The sequence below is a fragment of the Alosa pseudoharengus genome, unplaced genomic scaffold (assembly GCF_046254945.1).
Source record: "Alosa pseudoharengus isolate Yale_2024_CS ecotype anadromous, Long Island Sound unplaced genomic scaffold, YU_APseudo_1.1 YU_APseudo_1.1_scf_15, whole genome shotgun sequence".
NCBI lineage: Eukaryota > Metazoa > Chordata > Actinopteri > Clupeiformes > Clupeidae > Alosa > Alosa pseudoharengus.
In genome coordinates, this window is record NW_027468620.1 from 8,994,686 (window position 1) to 9,014,971 (window position 20,286).

General features: G+C 42.3%; 1 protein-coding gene across 4 annotated transcripts in view; it reads right to left on the bottom strand.

Moving 5' to 3' along the window:
* anapc1 (anaphase promoting complex subunit 1) overlaps positions 1-20,286 on the bottom strand; it is a 57,193-nt gene extending 36,907 nt beyond the window's left edge. For 2 of the 4 annotated variants that reach the window (XM_076285451.1, XM_076285448.1), the window contains exons 1-21: positions 20,113-20,281; positions 19,293-19,529; positions 19,004-19,165; positions 18,846-18,888; positions 18,642-18,742; positions 16,891-16,976; positions 15,860-15,933; positions 15,221-15,366; positions 14,277-14,488; positions 13,604-13,813; positions 13,090-13,185; positions 12,430-12,520; positions 11,286-11,351; positions 10,850-10,987; positions 9,752-9,895; positions 9,045-9,105; positions 5,964-6,151; positions 5,539-5,610; positions 4,568-4,833; positions 1,126-1,217; positions 552-700 (exon numbers count right to left, since the gene is read on the bottom strand). In XM_076285451.1, the coding sequence (XP_076141566.1) occupies positions 552-700; positions 1,126-1,217; positions 4,568-4,833; positions 5,539-5,610; positions 5,964-6,151; positions 9,045-9,105; positions 9,752-9,895; positions 10,850-10,987; positions 11,286-11,351; positions 12,430-12,520; positions 13,090-13,185; positions 13,604-13,813; positions 14,277-14,488; positions 15,221-15,366; positions 15,860-15,933; positions 16,891-16,976; positions 18,642-18,742; positions 18,846-18,888; positions 19,004-19,165; positions 19,293-19,505 (2,610 nt within the window). In that variant the 5' untranslated portion in view covers positions 19,506-19,529; positions 20,113-20,281. Of the gene's footprint in view, positions 1-551; positions 701-1,125; positions 1,218-4,567; positions 4,834-5,538; positions 5,611-5,963; positions 6,152-9,044; positions 9,106-9,751; positions 9,896-10,849; positions 10,988-11,285; positions 11,352-12,429; positions 12,521-13,089; positions 13,186-13,603; positions 13,814-14,276; positions 14,489-15,220; positions 15,367-15,859; positions 15,934-16,890; positions 16,977-18,641; positions 18,743-18,845; positions 18,889-19,003; positions 19,166-19,292; positions 19,530-19,862; positions 19,950-20,112 lie in introns of those variants that run through there. The other 2 variants (XM_076285449.1, XM_076285450.1) reach the window with 2 other exon arrangements.

Consider the following 20,286-nt stretch of genomic DNA (forward strand, 5'->3'; position numbering starts at 1 on the left):
CCGTCGTGACCTCCCGTCAACCCTGCAGGAACTCGCCGAGAGGCAAGGTAGCACTTTCGAGTGGGCACGTAGCTCTGCACCTAGATGTCTTAATTACTGATCCCAACAAGACGCTTAGGAACACTGCCCCCTGCTGGGCATGGGCCACTGAGGAATCAGTACTACCTAAACTCAATACATTCTTTCCATGTTCCTCCTCCTAGGATACACTATTCATTCTGCACCTAATTCTGCTAATGAAGGATGCTGTAAACCACGCTGTGCGTAACTACTGTGGTAGAAGTACTAGAGACCAAAGAAGCACGTGTTACAGAGTAACCTGCCCCATAAAAGCTGTAGGTGAAAAGTAAGCAGAGGTCTTGTCTGAACGTTCCTGTGGAAAGTCACTGAATGTAGCTACTGTGAGAAAGTCAACCCATTAGTGAAGACAAAGTGCTTTTCAGGGGTGGGGGGGGGGGCATCATTTACACATGTGTGATAGATCAGGCTTCATTCATCATCACAACATCACTTCTCAATGCTGATAAAAAAAGAAATGCTCAGCCACTTACAAGCACCAGTAGTTTGGTCCTCTCGCAAATGCCAGGCAGGTAGGGGAAAGGTGGCACGTCCTCCCCTCTGAGGCAGTGGCGGAGCCAGCCAAACACACAGGGTGGCTCCGGCGTCAGGAACGAGGGCCGGGTCATCTGCTCCAGCTGGGCTGAGGGGGGCAACAAGGAGGGGGATTAGGGGCAATTTAGGCCATGACAGAGCAGCATACCATACAGTACATATGCCAGTCTCCCAATCATCACACACCATGAACCTAACAATTAATACAGCCTCAATTATCTCCATCTCGTCCATCCTAATTCTAGATAGATCCAGAGGGAGTGAGTGATAGTTAATGAAGAGAGATGAGAAGAGAAAACAAGAATTCATTTGTCAAAAAAAAGTTGGCAACAGTGGAAGAAGAAAACAAAGAGAGAGAAGAAAAGAAAAATTACAAATCAAAAGCAGATGTGAGATGCTGAGAGAGGGATTGTACGATAGAACAAACCAAAAAAAAAAAAAACAAGACAAGGGAGCACTGGCCATTCTAATGAGAGGCCCTATGACGGGCGCCTCCATTGATTTGCCACTTACCCTGGTCGATCACGCAGGACTCGTGGAACGTTTTGATGAACGAGGGGTAATCGCGCCAGTACAGATCAATGTACTCCTCCAGCTGCAGGTCTCTGATGAGAGAGACGGGGAAACAATCAGCACCAGCCTTCAACACTAACACCACCTCCACCCGACCAACCTGACCCCACACCCCCACACCATCTCAACCAGGGGTTCTTCATCTCAGCTTGGTCAGCTAATCGATACTTACACTAATACTAATAGCAGCCCTAACCTGCCCATGAATCACCAGCAGCGCTACGTCACAGCCGTCAGAGTCCAGACTCGGAGTAAAACGCACGCTGAAAAATGAGGCTGGGGGACCGGGGGAGGTCGACACTGGAGTGAATTAATGAGACCTTTCTGGAGGACTCATTTGGCTCCCCTTTCAGATATCAGAGCTGTATCTAGGTCTAGACAACAAAATGTGTTTTCAGTCTGAATCTTGTCTAAATGGTTTTTAATGTTAATAAAAATGGTCCTCGAATTACCACAATGCAATAATTCTGAAAATGATAAGGACCATCTCTAAAGATTCCAGGTTTCAAGTTTTCTTCCTACAAAGTTTCTTGCCTGTTGCCTTAGTGCTTGGACAAGAAAGATTAAGAAACAAGTTCAAGCTGGGCTCTGTTAAGTACCTTCTGACATTTTCTTATGTTATGGTACCAAACTAAACAGAATTAAATATTCTATTCCTGTTAATGTTTATTATCTTATAAATAAATATACCAAGAAATACAAAAAAAAAAACACTTCAAAAAGGTCAAAGTGAGTAGAACGCACAGGGAAGTGTATCTTGACTGTTTGTGAGCTTGATGGTCTTTTGGGCCCCCACTGTCAACTTCAAGGCAGCGCTGCCAGTTGACTTCAAGGCACCTAATCCTAACCTAACCCTAGGGCCTTCAAGACGGCACTGCCTTGAAGTCGACGATGGGGGCCCAAAAGACCATATAACAATGCGTGTGGTAAAAGTATCTATTGTTACTCTAAGGTCACCTATTGCACTGTAGCTTGAATGTAATTTCTCTTAAGTCACTTTGGATAAATGCAACGTGCTGTAATATCATATGTAAATATTTAGGGCTGTGCAATTAATCAAATTAATTCCTTAATTATCAACTATGACTTTTATGAAAACATCATTATCAAAATGTAACGATATTTTTGCTGCATTCCTTTTTGCTTTAATCCCATCTTTTTGACTAGTGCATCCCTTTGCTTTAAAGTGGTAACAGTTGTATACATCATCTTTTTTTGCACAACTTTGTTTTTTTTTTTCAGTTGAATTATATTTAACATTCAATGTAACTAGTGCAGTGCCTGTTCAAACATGTCATTCCTGTAGAAAACCCGTAGCCCAATTACATGCCCGCAGGTATGCATGCTTTAAAAATAGGATGATAGGGAAAACATCATTCCAGCTAAGCATTCAATAAATATTATATTATAATATATTAGCCTATAATTGATTTTGTGGAATGACGCATAATCATATGAAATTTGCAACGATGTGACTCAACAATCTCTGATAGTCTATAAGTGTCTGCCACTCGTCGTCTGTAGCTGATCGAAATGACATAAGCCTAAAGCTTTGATGTAAGGCTATATGTTCAGCCTATTGAGTAACTTAATGATATAGAAGGCAAACCATTTTGTAGAAAGATGAATCATCATATGAAATTTGCAATAATGTGACTTTGGTAACATACAGTAAGTCGCTCTGTCTGTCACTCATTGTCTAGCTGTGTGGCATTCTGAAACGTCTTTAAATTTTACATCATTTTGAATAGCCACTGCATACCCGTGTTTGTTGGCGTATTGTTGCAAAATCTGCGGAATCATTTTATGCAAGCAAACTACATACAGGGAATCTTTATTGTTGATGTCAGACATGATAATCATCCAAACATCTTGCATCTTGACCTGTGCCCTGATATAGTGCTGCTCTGTCTCTAGTCCTGCGCTGTGCTGTGTAAGAAAGGGAGTGGCTTCAGTATAGTATATATACTGCAGTAGAGTGAAGAAAGCCAATGTGTGCTTCTTTTACCGATATAATTAACAATATATTTTGCATTACTCATCCAAACAACGTCAAACTTGGCGCTGCACTTACTCGTGCCCGTAGCAAGACACCTGCCAAGTTTGAAATCAATCGGATAAACGGTTCGAAAGATGTGCGAATAACAGACAGACATTCCTGTAATGTATAGATAGATTAGATAGATAGATAGATGGTGATGGTAGCATAGAGGCTAAGGAGCTGAGCTAGCATGCAGTAGGCAGCCTAGGCTGTACACAAATGTGTGGGCTGATACAAAAAAACATTTCAATAAGGGCAAAATGAGTAGAATGCGCAGGGATGTGCCATTTCATGGATGCGTGTGCTAAAGTAGTATCTACCGTTACGTTAAGGTCTTGTATTGCACTTCAGCTTGAATGTTATTTCTCTTTTGTATGTCGCTTTGGATAAATATAACATAATAGTGCTGGGCGGTATGACCAAAAATGTATATCACAGTATTTTTCAAAATTCGGTTTCACGGTATATGACGGTATTTTTTTTTCATGCATAATCAGATGTTCACAGCATTTTCTACAGGTTGAGAGAGGAATTGCTGCAGTAGATTGACTAAGGATGGTCTATTTTACTGTGATGATGTAGAATAACTCCACACTAGTGGTAATGCAGGTTTGCATGGCCCCAGAAAATGATGCTGTTTACAAAGAGCCACTCATGATTCTAGCAGCGTTCGAAACGTTGTGTAATCAAATACACCGGTATGTCGGTATATTAATAATTCATATCATAACGAAAATATACACCGGTATACGGTGTGAACCGGTATACCGCCCAGCACTATAACATAATGTAATGCAATTAGAGACGTAAAAGTCTGGGCTCAGAAAGGAAAAGTCCTACCATGTATCGGTTCTACCTGTGCCCTTAACACAGTTGATTTCACTAATTACTCTACCTGGCTTAAAGGGATATTCCACCATTTGGGGAAATACACTCCACCATTTGGGGAAATGCACTCGTTTTCCACCTCCCCTTGAGTTATACCTTTCCCCAGTTCATCCAGCCGTTCTCTGAATCTTAAAGTAACACTTTTAGCTCCAGCTCATTGAATCAGATTAGACCGTTAGCTTATAGGAGAGATGCTAACGGTCTAATCTGATTCAATGAGCTGGAGCTAAAAGTGCTACTGTCAGACTCAGAACGGCTGGATGGTGGAATATCCCTTTAAGACCTGTGCTAAGACCAGAATCACCTGAAAAAGTGAATGGTTGGAACAAAAATGCGGCAGGGCTTTTACTTTCTGAAGCTGGACTTTTACGCCTCTGAATGTAATATATGGCATAGTCAGTGGAATATGTAAAGGTAAAAAGGTAATAATTCAAAGGTAAGTGTCAGGCCAACCTGGCCATCTGCTGCAGGAGGCCCGCTAGGGAGCGGGCTCCACTTCTCTGCAGCTCGTCCAGCTTCAGGTCTTCGTAGAGCAGGTGCAGCACAGCGAACAGGGACGGGATGTGCTGAAACAGAGGGGCCGAGGAGTCCACACTCAGCACAGACATCTGCTCCTCCCTGGCACCAGAGGGCGCCAGAGTGCCCAGCCCCGGCACCCCCGCCACATGCTGCATGGACAGCTGCCAGTGGTAGTCCGAGCTGCGCAGGTAGTCCCAGTCCTAAACAAAGCAAATAAATATTTACAAAAATAAGCAGCTACACACAAGGAATTTAATGCTCAGACATAGGTGTTGGACCCAGACAATTCACTGTTTTGGTCTTAATCCTGGTCCCAACCATTGATGGATTGTTAAAAGTCTTGCAACTCAGGTATCATGACTTTCACAACAACACTACACTATGCAAACAAACTCCATTACATAGTCGTGATGACCTTGGGAGAGAATTCGTAATGCCAAGGATTAAATTAACGCAGCATCCAACAAGCTAAAAACCCATAATTGATTATCACCCATCAGCCCAGTCCTGAGGATTACATTAGAATGTGACCTTTTGACCCTGTCAGCTAATAACGCTTAAATGCCCACTTCTGATCAAGCCAATATCCCTGATGAGGTCAGTGAGACAGACCAAGGGTGAGACAGACCAAGACAATTTGACAACTATTTTGATGTTTTTGCAAAATTTTTGATAGGTGTATTCAGGACATCAACACATTGAAAGCATTATAAGAAAGATATCTAAATCGCACATGAATGATCCTTCTTAACCAAAAACAAACAAACAAAAAAAAACAAATCAAGCACTTCTAAAAATGTTTCAAACAGCTCTTTTAATAACAAGGATTAGAGACATCAATGCAAGTCCCACATGGCTCCCACTGAGCAAAACCTGTGCACTGCTAAAACAGAGGGCACTCCTACCTCATCTGAGCCAGTGTCGGCAGGTCTAGCCTTCTTCGGAGCGACTGGGGAGAGGGGCACTTCAATATGGAGCTGTGGAGAGGCAAAGGGGGTCAGGGGTCATATACAAGTACATCTCAGATGCGAGTGGTCCGGCCGCTCTCGTAAGGACAAGGAGGAGAGGCCAATTTACACAACCACTACCACCACCACACTTTAAAAAGTCAGCAGTGCGTATGATTTTGGAGCTAATTTTAGATGTGAAGAGGCAGCCTTTGTGTGCTTGTGTGCGACTGGAAATATGACAGCTCGCCTTTAATTGTCAATCCGCCTCTTCCTGTTATCACAAAAAAACACACATTTAAAAAACAGAAATTGATGCTGCAACATTGCTATATTGCTATCGCTGCTGCTGTTATTGCTGTTGTTGTTGAGACGCCACTCACGTTGCGGGTCCACGTCAGCCGATCAGTGTTGTAGCCCATCATCGTCATGAAGCAGGAGAGGAACAGGTTCCACTCCTGGTGTGTGCTGGGACCACCAGGGGCGTTGTAAGTATTGTACCACTTGACCAGCACTTTCATTGCCATGTCCTTGGGCAGAATGAAGCGGATGGCCTGAAGGCATCGTCTCACTGGGGGAGTCAGACAGAGAATAATAAAAAACAAACTCTGTAGGAAACAAACGCATCTCTGTAGGAATTGACATCCGCAATTTCCCCCTTGGGGATGAACAAAGTAATTATCTATCTATCTATCAACACCAAGACGGACATGGATGAATACTAACTGACATCTTTGGAACAGCACGGAACAGCTTAATAATGCTATGAATCTTATTTTACGGTATTATGAAATGTTTGATTCATTATACATAATAAAATCATGTCTACTTACTAATGACTACATTAAAGTGAAACATTTATATTATTCCAAATCCCTATTTCACTGTTCTAAACAGTTTACATATACATAACATAAACTACTCTACTAATATAACAATAGTGTCATTGACGTATAAAACATAGGTTACTGGATTTGTGTTGCAGTCGTTGAACAATGGCAATTAAGTAGCCCTTAAAAGCCATCATAAGCATCTACAGTAATCTAATCATAACAGTAATAGCAAAAAACATTACACAGATAGGTTTGTGATTTCTAATATATAAATATCAACCTGTTTGTGTGTAATTTTAATGTGTACTAAATCACTGCCTTTACAGTCAAATTCAGCAAATTTAAAACATTACATTTAAGAAATGTAAAACTCTCCGTGCAATTTAAAAGCACCACATAATCAAGCCAATAATGAACTCTGGTCAGTTTCTTCCTTGTTTGGCAAGCTTCAAAAGGTCAAAACATAGATGGATGGAATGTCATTTCATTAGTCGCAGAACCCTGTGCTTTTAGACTAAATGATTAAGGCATGGTGGACAAGCTAACTTTAATTGCTGGGTGGTGGGGGTAGGAAGGAATATCAAGAAATAGGGGAGAGATTACAGACAATGAGGTCATACGATAAAACAGACCTATTAGCGCCGCTAACCAGACAGAGCTCCACTCAAAACCTATCCAACCCAAATCCAATATGCATATTTCAAATAGTCATATTTCATGTGCGCAAGTACACACACACACACAGAGTCTACTTGTGCAACGCTGCACATGTAAAAGGCCCCTGCTACAAAACTGAAGTTGAATTCCAGGTAATCAACAGCGTGGGTGTAATGAGATCGCCTTGGGCGCTGTTCTCGCTGAGCACCATTAGGCTCGCCATCTTAACGCGGCGTTCAGCAACCTTAGCCTTCTCTAGTGGCTCCCTTGCTTTGTCTAAAAATGAGAATGAATGGAAAGAATAATTTTGTTAAAATTTGAAAATATTAATATTATTATTAAGCTTTTAGCCATTCTTACATTATCAATTTGTGAAAATACATAGCCTATACACAGAGTAAAATGTGTAAAAACCACATACATTTCAGTTATTTATCAACTAAAGTCACTTCTTTGCACCCCAAGTTAGCAATGGTGTCAAGATCCCAAAAAAGGTCATTCACAACTGGATTAGCACACTGTCTGATCTTGCAGCGAGGGGGGTCATTCACAGAGCGCAGATCTCCATGTAGACCAAATGCTATGTCATGCAACATAGCGAAAGTTTAAGTTGCCCCGCGCCTCGAAATGGCTGCAAAATTTAATGGATTCTTCCTTAGCTCATCCTACAGCTTTTCCGTCAACTTTCATGAAAATCGTGTTGGCAGTTGTGTGTACTCCTTAGGGAAACAAAGAAATCGTCTAGAAGGTAACACTGTATTTGAACACTTGGCAGAAATGTCAAGGTCATTACGTGCTTACATAGCCAGCAAGGTAGATGCTTATAATAAATGTAATTGTTCTGATTATTATTTTGGTAAGGTAAAAGAGACATAGGAATGAGAACCATTTAGAATCAACCTAAAGACACAGCGGGAGCGGGGAACACTCCTTAACTTGATTGATTGGCTTACGTTCTGACTAGAGGTCTGCAAAGGACTGTTTTTTACAGTCCCGCGCCCGCCCACTCCCGCAATAATGTGTCATTTTTTGTCTCGCTCCCGCCCGCATCTGTAACATGAAGACTGTCAGATGTCTGATTTAAGTTTCTTGGTTCTGAATGTAGGCTAGGCTACCTTTCTTTAGAAAGACACTTGACTAAACACTGAAGTAGCCTAGTGGTGCCCTCTTCCTCTGTCATGCTTTCAATTTCGAGTTGTGACATGGAGCAGCAGGAAACAATTGAAAGCACGTAAACGACTAGGCTAGGCCCCTCCATCAGTTGGGCTTAAAGCCCGTTTAATGCTGCCTAACAAGAACATCCAGCTCAAATATACTTATGTACACTACAATATTATTTCCATTTAATTTTACGCACATATTTAATTTGCTGGAATTTGCAGGAAATCATCTGTTTCTCCCGCACCCCGCTCCTGCAAAGAGCATCCAAAACTTGCATCTAAAGGACACAAATATTTTGGCAGCCCCAGAGATTTTTGTTATCATTACCGGTATTTCTGGTAAAAATAAAAATAAAAAAAACGCTCTTTTGAAAGGAAATGTTGCCAACTCCTGATATAGTGGGTATACCAGAGCTCATCTGTCCGAACGATAAACATTGCAGCCAACCCACATGCTGTCTCGGGATCACAGGAGGGAGGGGTATAATGTCAACAACCTTACTACAGAATGACAGACTGAATCTTCTAACAGGACTTCTTTTTCGCCAAAAAGTAAGTGCGGCAGCAGCAGTAGCAGCATGGCCATGCTTGGGTAGAAACGACGATGGTGGGGGTTGTTGAGAGGGATGACATTTTTTACGTTATCCCTCTGCAACCACTCGAGCTCTCGTCAGAGGCTGTGAGGGCTCAGCTGGCAGCTGTGACTCAAGTGCGTCGTCACTAACGATGACAGCAGACGCAGAAGTGTGCGGAGGGAGGCAGGTTGGGCTTCGTGGCCATATGTGGTGGTCTCGTGTGCCTGCCATCAACTCACCGAGCTCCGATGTCGCTATCTCGGGAATGGTTATCCTCTGCATTGAGCCATTGCTCAGCTCCTGAAACAGACAGGGAGACGGATCAAACCGGTGCACTCAAGCATTTCACACAAACAGGGAGAACAACAACAACAGTGATCCGACGCATTAAGGACTCAAAACAAAACATGTTTCCAGGCATTCAGCCTCTAGGCTTTTAAACGGTCCTTTTAAAAGGTAGCTCTGTCATACAAAACGATTTGGGCAGGTGAGAGATTGAAAGGTCTCCCAGCAGGAAAACATGTCACAGTGATGTTGACATCTAGGGGCCTGTGGGCAGGTATGGCAGCCCAGAGATCTGGAGCCTTATTGACCCTTGTCTGCACACTGACAGACCTTCAAACTGGTTTCTGATGAGATATTAGTCCTTCTTTTTATTTCTTGTCCTCAAAAATGTCAAGTAGTCTTCAAGTAGTAGCAATAGGACACACAACAGGGGAAATTACCGGGTGTGGTCTACACAATGCCTCAAGCCACACACACACACACACACACACACACAATGGTATAGACTCACACAAACACACTATACTGTATATAGATATATCCAAACATGTTCTCACACAGAAAAATAAAAAAGAGACGCACACACACACACACTTTCTCTCTCTCTCTCTCTCTCTCACACTCACACACACACACACACACACACACACACACGGCTCACCAGAGTAACTCTGCTGCTGACGGAGTCTCGGAGTGTGTGCACGTGGGGCACGGTTTGCTGGAAGTTGAAGTCTTCCACCCAGGATGTCTCGTGGTGCTTGACTGCGCCCATCCCGTCGGCCACAGGAGAGGGCATCATACCAATCTGAACCCAGACAGAGGAAGGGGCAACAGAACAGAACAGGGGCAAAGTCAGACATCTATTAACCTCACTGACACACATCGGACAATGAATCTCATTTACCTGCATGAGGTAAAGCCATAAGCCAGTGCCCTATAAAATACCCAAATGCATGCCTTCATGGTGTAGACACGGTAATGGTTATGGCATTTCTATTAAAGGTTAATAGTACATTTCTGCTTTTGTACATCATGTTCTTATGACATTTACATTTTCTATTTTTTTAAATGTTTAATCAATGACTCATTTCAGCTACAGTGTTTACTTTACTACATCCTGTGATTAAGCATCACTTTGATCCATCCACTGGCCAAAGTGCATTAACTTATTTGATTCATAAGGAATAGCCAGGACTAATGTTATTATTGATCAAGCTTTAGTAATTACCGATTGTACCTTTCCAGGCTGAGCCATTCCTACAACTCTATTTAACTCCGAGACGAGCTGTCTGAAGACAGACTGACTCTGACAAGACTGTCCAAAATATCTTACTTAAGTCATTTTGAATGCCCCTGCTGTGCATAGCTTAAGCAGCTTTCAAATCAATGTGTCTGGCTTGAAGGGAGCATTTTTCACTGAAAGCACAGATCCTTTCACACATCTCCTATCCTACTCATTATAACTCTCACTGAGATTGTTATTGCTATGGTATTTAGCAGACGCTTTTATCTCAAACGACTTACACAATTAACAATACCAGCAAACATTACAATAACATTAAGAGCATCAATTATAGCAAAACAAACCAGATTTTAAAATAACCTCATAATAATAACAACACTGATTTAAATTAAAAAAACACATCTACTACTACTAGCAATATTATTATTGCTGTTGTTCATGTTATCAATAATAATAATCATCATCGCAATCATCATCATCATCATGTCCCCACATGAACCCCCCATGAGTGTGCACCTCCTCCAGGTTGCTGAGGTGTCTGACGGTGGACTTGGCCGGGGTGCTGACACTGTCCATGGAGCTGCAGTGATGCGGCAGGCAGCTGATCACGCTGAGCGACGGCGGCAGCAGGCCCGGCACAAACACCTTACTGACCTTCAGCCACAAGGAAATGCCAATCAATCATTAATCAATCTAATCAATAGAATACATTACAGTTTAAACTACCAAATTCTATATGGCTCCACGCAAAAAAATTCTGTTCCGACTGAATTACATAATGAACTTGACACTACACGTCGGCGTGACTTAACTCACCCAAAAAAACAAGATGACTGGGTAGTATGATTATTTTTTTTGAAAGCAATCATGTGATTCTAGCCCAAGGGATGTGGCTCATGGACAGATCAAGCTGTTAAGGTCAGTAATAGCTGGTGATTAAGTGATTGTTTACCCGTGTAACTCCAGTGTACAAGACCAGGCTCCCGTTGACCTCAAGGACAAGCATGCAGTCACGGTCCTGAGGAGAGGAAACTTGTTAATTACCGTGACAACCGGTAACTGGGAGACAGCCAGGAAGAGAGCAGGAAGCAGAGCAGGATATAGCATTGACCATTTTGTGGTTGATAACACAGGAGAATTAAAGGATTACAAAATGTGTTTGTATTATTAACATAAATCCCTCCAAATTGATTTCCGACCACCCCTGTTTTACCAAAGGGCCCACCCATGTTAAGCTATTTATGACCTGTGCAGTGACAGAATTAAAGTGGAGATACGCCTTATGTCAATCTGTGCTTTGGCACACCAATCGTGTGTGTTAATAAATCAAAATTGAAGGAATAACTTAATATTAATACACAGAATACATGACACAAACAGTTAAAGGAGGAATTTGGGTGTTTATTGTGTGTGTGGAACTGTGTGTTCTGTTAAGATTTTTTTCTGTCAGAGAGAGAGAGAAGAGAAATGCAGAAAATGTTTTGTTTTCCTACAAAGGTCTGCAGGGCCTTTGTCATAATAATGTAATATTTAGCCTCCTGCGCCTAAATCTAAGCACTTGAAGCCATGTGTAAGGCAATGTGCGTTGCAAAAGGCATGGCGAACGAAGCAAAGAAATGTTAAACGACTCATCCCTATGCCTGTTCACTGCAGACATGCCCACACACACACACACACACACACACACACACACACACACACACACACACACACACACACACACACACACACACACACACACACACACACACACACACACACACACACACACACACACACACACACACACACACACGAGTAGAAATGCTACAGCACACGGCTGCGTGCACACATCCAACAGAACACTATTCTGGAGCAGAGACAGCCGTGGGTGCATTTACAGGGTACACTCAAAATAGTGTAATGTGTTAAAATAATTCACAGTAATTTCACAAAGGGCTTTATGAATGAAGAGGTGTATGTAATGAATGGAGGTGTAATGAAGAGGTGTAAAAATATGTACAAAGAGAGACTGATTTACCAAGACCAATTCTACTTCAAAATCTGTCAAGTTGGATTTATCAATGGAAGGAAATTCGTTCACGCCTTGGCTTTACCTGCAAAGGTGCAGCATTCTTGGCTGGGATACTGGACACGGACACAAAGAGGAGTTGGGGCGGATGGTTACTTTCTAGGAATTTCACACATCTACAAAAAAAAAAAACATCACATTAGGAATGACACAAATGTCATAAGGGAACACAGGGGTCCATGTCAAAGAATGAACTCAACGAAGGTGACACATCTGTCATATCTGTGGCATCAAAAATTCACCATCATAAAGTCCTGCTGGCCTTCACACCAAAGAAAGTTAATTGTTCAAATAACCTTTAGAGGGATAGACTAGTGGTCACCCAAGGAGGGATGGGAAAAAAAGGAAGAAAGTATTAATTGAATTTCTGATACTGCAGTCATGGCAGATGAGGACAGAATTCCATATTAAGCTCCATTACAGCTTTGTCAGCATCAAATAAATGTCTTAATTCATCTGCAAGTAGGCGAGTGGTTTTAACTGTACTATATTAAACGCCGGAAAATGAGTTCAAATAAAATATTTAATTCAACACTATGTGATGCACCAATGCTCAGCCTACACCCTGAGGCTGAGCCTTTAATTCATACACTTTGGCACAAGCCTTAATTTTTCACTCCAGAGAAGAGGCCCTTGGAGAGCTGGTGTAGATGGTGACGGTTGTGATGTCCAGCGAGATGCTCACCTGAGCTCTTGATGAGACTCCACCAGGAAACACAGGTATTTGTTCTCACACAGGTCTGAGGTGATAAACACTTTGGATGTCTGGCAACTCTTGTCCCTTTCAAAAGAAAAGTGCACTCAAATCAAAACGTGCCCCAAACTGCCAAACTTTTCCAGTAAAAATGTATGACCAAGTAAAGCAATGACTGCAAGCTCTCCCAACAATTTCATTTTTCATCATTTTTTATATACATGTTGAGCAAATTGATATGGTGTTTGGGGAATTTCATAATGGTTCAGTTCCAGTGGCAAAACAATATTGGTCCTGAGTCACCCAAACCCTTTTCCTCTTTCTGTGATCACAAAAGCATGAACGCAATGGGATTGCTCTATAAGTGAGAGTGTGTGTGTGTGTGTGTGTGTGTGTGTGTGTGTGTGTGTGTGTGTGTGTGTGTGTGTGTGTGTGTGCGTGCGCATGAGTTTGTGTGTGTGCATGTGTTTGCACTTCAGTGTGTGTGTGTGCACAGCTGACAGACCTGTGTGAGGTGGAAGTCTCACTCCACAGCTGCTCGATGCACAGGTCCGGGATGATGGGCTCTCTCTCGGGTAGCAGCGCCGACTCGTTCATGGTGCTGTTGGGTGAGGCCAGCAGGCTGTGCCCGCGGGGCGACAGTGAGTGGCACGACACGTTGAATCGCTGGGCATTGCAGAAGGATGGCGCAGCTATGCCGGGGTTGTGGGAACGGCTAAAGACCACAGGGAATATGTTTGAATACGTTCAGAACAGCACAAAACATATGGTGGTGCATCAAATGTCTGCGCTATGATGATTTGTAACAACTTCAAGGAATGACTTTCACTCCAACTGTACTACATTTGCGAAAAGGCTTTTGATGTGAACGTAAAGCATTTCTCTATTTAGACTAGTTCAGAGTATAAGTCGGGTTTCCATCGCAGGAACTTACATGGTTTACGTCTCATTCATGTCTCACACCACTGCAAGAGCCACCCAGCAGTTTCAGGGCAGCTGAAAAGTACCTACCCCTGAGCAGGGACTAATTTCACCCCTGCAAAAAGTTCCTGAAAGTGATCATACAGGAGCGATTCCTACGGTGGGGACTAACAAAGAGGTGAAACCCCTAAAAACGGTCTCCAAGTTCCTACAGTGGAAAACGGACCAACATTGGTCAGCAGTGGCCATCAGCTTACCTGAGGGCGGCCATGTTGGATATCCCAGGGGAGTGGGCACGGGAGTGCAGACTGGGAGAGGCCGCCAGGCGGCTCTGGTTGTGCAGGGTATGGCAGTGAAGTGGCGAGGCGGGCGAGTCCAGGGGGGAGACGTTGCGCAGGTGTGCGCCCAGGAAGCTGGCAGCACCTGTTCCTGGTCCGGGTTCCGGGCACTTCAGCAGCACTGACTGCTCCTGCCACACACAGGGTCAGAGGTCAAGGGGTCAGAGGGCAAAGGTCAGAGTGACAGTGACGACAACTCACCCTTCTTCCAGACACACTGAGCCAAACTGAATATATAACCAGACATTGGTGAACCAATGTTCTAAAGAATCTTTGATACAGATCTTTATACTGTATATTTCAACTATCAAATGACAAGGGAAAGCAGAGAGAAAGAAACTGACAAATAAACAATAACGGAAAGACAGACAGAAAAACACTGACAGACAAGCAAAGACAGAATGACAGAAAAAGAGAAATGGCATGACCAGAGCAGTACAGGAACTAGTGCGGATAGTGAAGCTAACATGCACATGTAGAGTAGCACAGAGGTACAGGAAATACTGCGGCTAGTGAAGCTAACATGCACATGTAGAGTACCACAGAGGTACAGGAACTACTGCGGCTAGTGAAGCTAACATGCACATGTAGAGTACCACAGAGGTACAGGAACTACTGCGGATAGTGAAGCTAACATGCACATGTAGAGTACCACAGAGATACAGGAACTACTGCGGCTAGTGAAGCTAACATGCACCACAGAGGTACAGGAACTACTGCGGCTAGTGAAGCTAACATGCACCACAGAGGTACAGGAACTACTGAGGCTAGTGAAGCTAACATGCACCACAGATGTACAGGAACTACTGCGGCTAGTGAAGCTAACATGCACATGTAGAGTACCACAGAGAGAGGCAGCTTACCTCCACAGTGACTTTGCGCAGCAGCCACACAGTGTGCGTGCACTGCACTGTATCGTAGGTCATGATGATGGAGGGGTCGCAGGAGGTGAACACCACCCTCAGCATGCTGTCCGACACGTACTGGATGCGAGGAAGGTCAAACAGGGCTGCAAATACAGGAAGCAAGTCTTCAGCCTCTCAGGGAATATCAACATTGACTTCATGCAGCACTGTGCAGATCTGGCTGAGTGTGATGCATGCTGAACTCAACACAATGCAAATCCAGAATACATCACCTTCACAGAGCTGCATTTAGTCGACTGAGCCTAATATCATGCTATCAAAAAGACTGATAACTAACACTGATGATTACATGAGCGAAGCCCTGAAATACTAGCATCAGGTAGGGCTAGGATATATGACCTAAAATACATTTAAATAATTTAAAAGATTTAACTTGGAGACAATAAATCCATGATATCTTTTCTTGTATTAGCAAGTTTTAAAATACTACTTTGATAAATTACTTGGGGATAGTAAATGTCTGTATAATATCCTGATCTGTTTAAAGGTCTCAAAAATATTATGAAACCCTGGTATGTAATTTCTAATGAACATAACTGATAATGCAACATGGACTAAGCTTCAGTGCCGTACTACCTGTTGACCTGCACACCAGGGGAGCAATCTCATCCAGAGGATGCAGCATACTGAAGAGAGAGGGGAGAGGCTCCCTGGGAACAGAGGAGAGGGAGAGTCAACTACTACACATCAACATTATACATCATCCATCTTCCAGACATCTCATGGAATCAGCTTCACCGAGGACTGTGAAATTAATCGCAATCTATTGATTGATAGTCAATTCTGACTTTAAAAGATTATGGAAATAACATAATCGCAATATTAGAAATATTTAGCTGCAGTCTGTTTTGCAACAAAGCTCTTGCTTTGTCTTTTCTTATTGACTGATTACAGTATATTAGTTATTACTAATTATATTCAAAATTCAATTTTAATTCCCTGTTAATTTTTAAGTTTAAAAAAATGGATAACGTTTCCAAAACCATTGAGTATTCATGTAAAATTATCGTAATGTCAGTAATGACCAAAATATCTACCCATCTTAACCCAGATGTTTCCTTTTAAATTTAACAGTAAATTCATTAGGTTTTTACATTGATGTAGAATGGATGTAAGTGATATTCTTTTCTGCAAAAAAACATCTGCTTCACATTATCACAACACTGCATCATCACTACCCTCCCCAAGGACTCTAAGTGGTTAATTATTTCCACTCTAGGTTTAACATGGAACCAGGCATCATTATGAATGCGGTTTCTAATTCTATAGGTTTTTCAATGGTATGGCATTTCTGTATCATTATCAAAAGCAGGGGCTCTGTTAGACACTGCCTGATAAAAATAAATCAGTAGGGCCTAATTTATTTGGCGGGCAAAGTCCAAAGTCTGTCAACAAGCAACATTCTTGTGCATGAAATACAGCTATCATGTGGCATATGGGAGCATTTAGCACACGGTCATCAATGTTTGAGCTTTAATGTTTTGCCCATGACGTTAAGCTTTCAAATAAGATTTTGTCTAATTATTAAATCAGCTTTGGTTAGACTTAAGACTTTGCCCATCATTCAAATGAGGGCCCAGCATATGGCCAGGCCTCAGGTGTCCTACCTGCTGGGAGGACTCATAGGAACATCAGAGGTGAGGTTTTTGCGCTCCAGCAGGAGGCCAAACATGGTGGGCCACAGCGTGGAGACCTGGAAGCAGACGAGGAGATGCCGTGAGGACCAGTTTTGAACCATTTCTCTAACCCCCGTCATCTACCTAATCTTATCTACCCAAACATGACCCACACACTCAAACTACATACTATAAAACTGCACCAGATGCAGTGAGGACAAGTTTTTAAAACAACACGCCAACTTCTTGGAAAACTAGCTCATTTGCCTTCTACCACAGAGGTAGATAAGAAGCTAAATACCCTTCTCTTCTCTGTAAGTAAAATAGCCCAGTCTGACACTGTTAGCCTAGCTTAGCATAATTCACTAGAAATAGGTTAGACCAGTTAACTTATACCTCCTTTTAGACTGATCAAACCCACTTCCAGTGAACTAATGCCCAACCCCTGTCAGGCTCTACCCTCATCTATCCAAACATGACCTACACATTCAACCTCCATACAAGAACTGCTACGAGTGTAATGAAACTCTGACAATAGAAACACCAGAACCAGCACCATTATGTTTGTCGGAAAGTAGCTATTCCGATAACAAAACATGTTTTTGCATGTCACTTACACTACAGACACTTTTTTACCAAAACTCAGCGATTAGCAACACAGGAGAGCCACGTCATCGTGTGTTTACGCCAAAAACATTACACATGCCAGGATATCTAATTACTCTGTCCACACCACACTGGCCCGGGCTCTCAGGGATCCCCTTCCTCAGATGGGAGTGGGCCAAATTACCCATTACAGCTGCTGGTAAAACGAAATGGACAGGTCCTGGAGAATATCAACCATGTAGCAAAACAAGGAGATTATGATTCACTCCCCATAATTATACCTCACTGTGGAATATAAAGACTCTGCAACAGATTGACTACCAAGGGAATTCCACATCAGTGATACACACAAGAAATCCAAATGCAGTAGCTCCTGCAATTATACTTTATTTTTCAAAGAAACAAAAGATACAAATTCTCATTGTATGTTTGTATGTTTATTTTTAGGATGCATCCTAAAAATAAACAGAGGTACTCCCCACATAAACAGCTTTGGTGTACACGATTCTCCAAAAAACACTAACAGTGTCCACTGTTTTCACTAAAGCAGAGTTCAACATCCAATCGGAAAACATACAGGTGAATTGATTGATATGTAGCCATATTATATTTTACAGAATTCAAGCATGCAGGAATATGCCTCTCCGACCTATTTTCATGATGGGCAAAACAGATTTCAGACACAGGCTTACAGGACAGGCCTAAACCTCAGCTTAAAGTGTAACTGGAGTAAAAACAACCTAGGGTCTATTTACGGTAGTTAACAAATTCAAGCTTTTGATTGAGAGCACAATTACGTTTTTGGTGGAGTTTTGTGCAAGATCGTTTGTTGCATTAACACTGAATGAGCTTATAGTGAAAGCTAAAGGGGCAGCTAGCACATCAAAAAACAAACACTATTTTATACCACCCTATTATAATATACCACCCTATTACAGACCCTAGGTTGTTTTCACTCCGGAGTTACGCTTTAACTTTTAAACTTTCTTTGGTAGGTGATTGGTGTGCAATGCATTTTCACACACCTGTAAAACAATTTCACTGTTCCCATTACTGTTTTTTTTGTTTTTATTACACTTAATTTCAATTCATGGATGCAAAAGGAATTCCATATGAGGAGACGGTGAGTGACTCACCTGGAAAGGTAGGGGAGCAATGAAGTCTTTTCCACTCACACTGTGGACATTCACACACGTGTCCTGGGCAATGCAAACTGTATGCTCCACAATCTCCTTTGCTGGAAGCCATAAAGAAACAAACACATGAGCAGCTATAAGGCAAATGTACTGTAATTTTTTACAGTTTAGTGACAAACAAAAACCTCACAAGAATGCACTTACAGGACTTTTTATTTTGTGGAACCCTGAAGTTGCACCACAAGGCCTGAAAAGATAAGTAAAATGTGATCACCTATATCATTATTATCAACACGTCACAAATCTGCAGTTCAGTAGATTCAGTTAGTTCAGTTCAGATCATGACTAATGAGTATAACTACCTGCTGCACTGTGCTGTCCACAGTAAATGCCTTGTAGACACAGGAGGCTTGGCCTTTGGTTCCACGGCTCCAGATAACCATGTTGCCAGCCACATAAAGCTCCTCCTCAAACTCAATTTCATCACCAGCGCCATCTGAACCCTTTCTAAGTTGCCAGGATTCCTGCCACACAGAGTTTTCAAGTTATGCTGATTTTGTTCAAAGTCCTGCCCATCATGTGTATGCTTGTTTTGTTCAAAGAGTAAAATTAAATCATGTCATTTAAATAGAGGGTGAAGTCAGGTCATACCTTCTCTCGCTCATGAAGAGTGACCTCTTGAAGGGACCCCACGAGCCCGGCCGCGCCATCTGAGGACCACAACTCAGACGCAGGCTGCAGCTGTCGCAGCTGGATGTTAACGGCGTTCGGGTGATTTTTGCAGTGCTCACGACCGAACGGGACAAACGACTGCAGTTCCCCAGCGGCTATCATTGTGGCTCTCTCTTCATAGACGTTCGACATGAGTTCCCGATATCAGCATTATTTCTGCAAAAGTTGAAACCAAATGTCAACAGCCTAGCCTAGTATCAATACGCATGCAATACCACAGGGCGCTGTTTTACAGCATAACATTTAACGTTAGTTATCTGTTGACGACAAGCTAAACACTTCTCACTCAAAATAGCTAAGACTTAAAACTTGGATTAATAAAGTAATGTTAGGTCAGGCTAGTCAACTAACGTTGTTCAAACCATCGTTTGATATGTAACGTGCCTTGCTAGCTAGCAAAAATGACAAACTCAGTTTGCTCTAATGCTAAATGCAACGAATTCTAAATCCTGACAGGTCAGCATGTTACATGCTTTTGTTTCAATTTACCATTCTTCCTCAAAAACATGTTCACAAACTCTCCAGAACGCAGTTGATACAAGACAGGAACCTGTCAACTTCGCGCATGAATCTAACAAGTTAGCTAGCTAGCATAGTCAGCTAACCTAGCTCTATGCGCGGGCGCATTCATTTTCACATGTTTGCGCTGATTGGGCATTAAGAATCAAGCTAACAAGCTAGCTAACAAGTAGCAGTGAAGCTAACACAGTGCTAGCTAGTGATGGGTTACCGGTCTAACCTGTTAATAACAAATTGTATGGCTCTTGGCTCGGAGTCCTCGTATTTTCTTTATATGATTCCGGTTTCTTTTATATGTTGCATTATTAAAAAATCGACATACGAACACAGAAAAGAGGGAACTCATCGATAATAAACACTCCTTTTCAAATGAACGCGGACATCTTGCTATCCC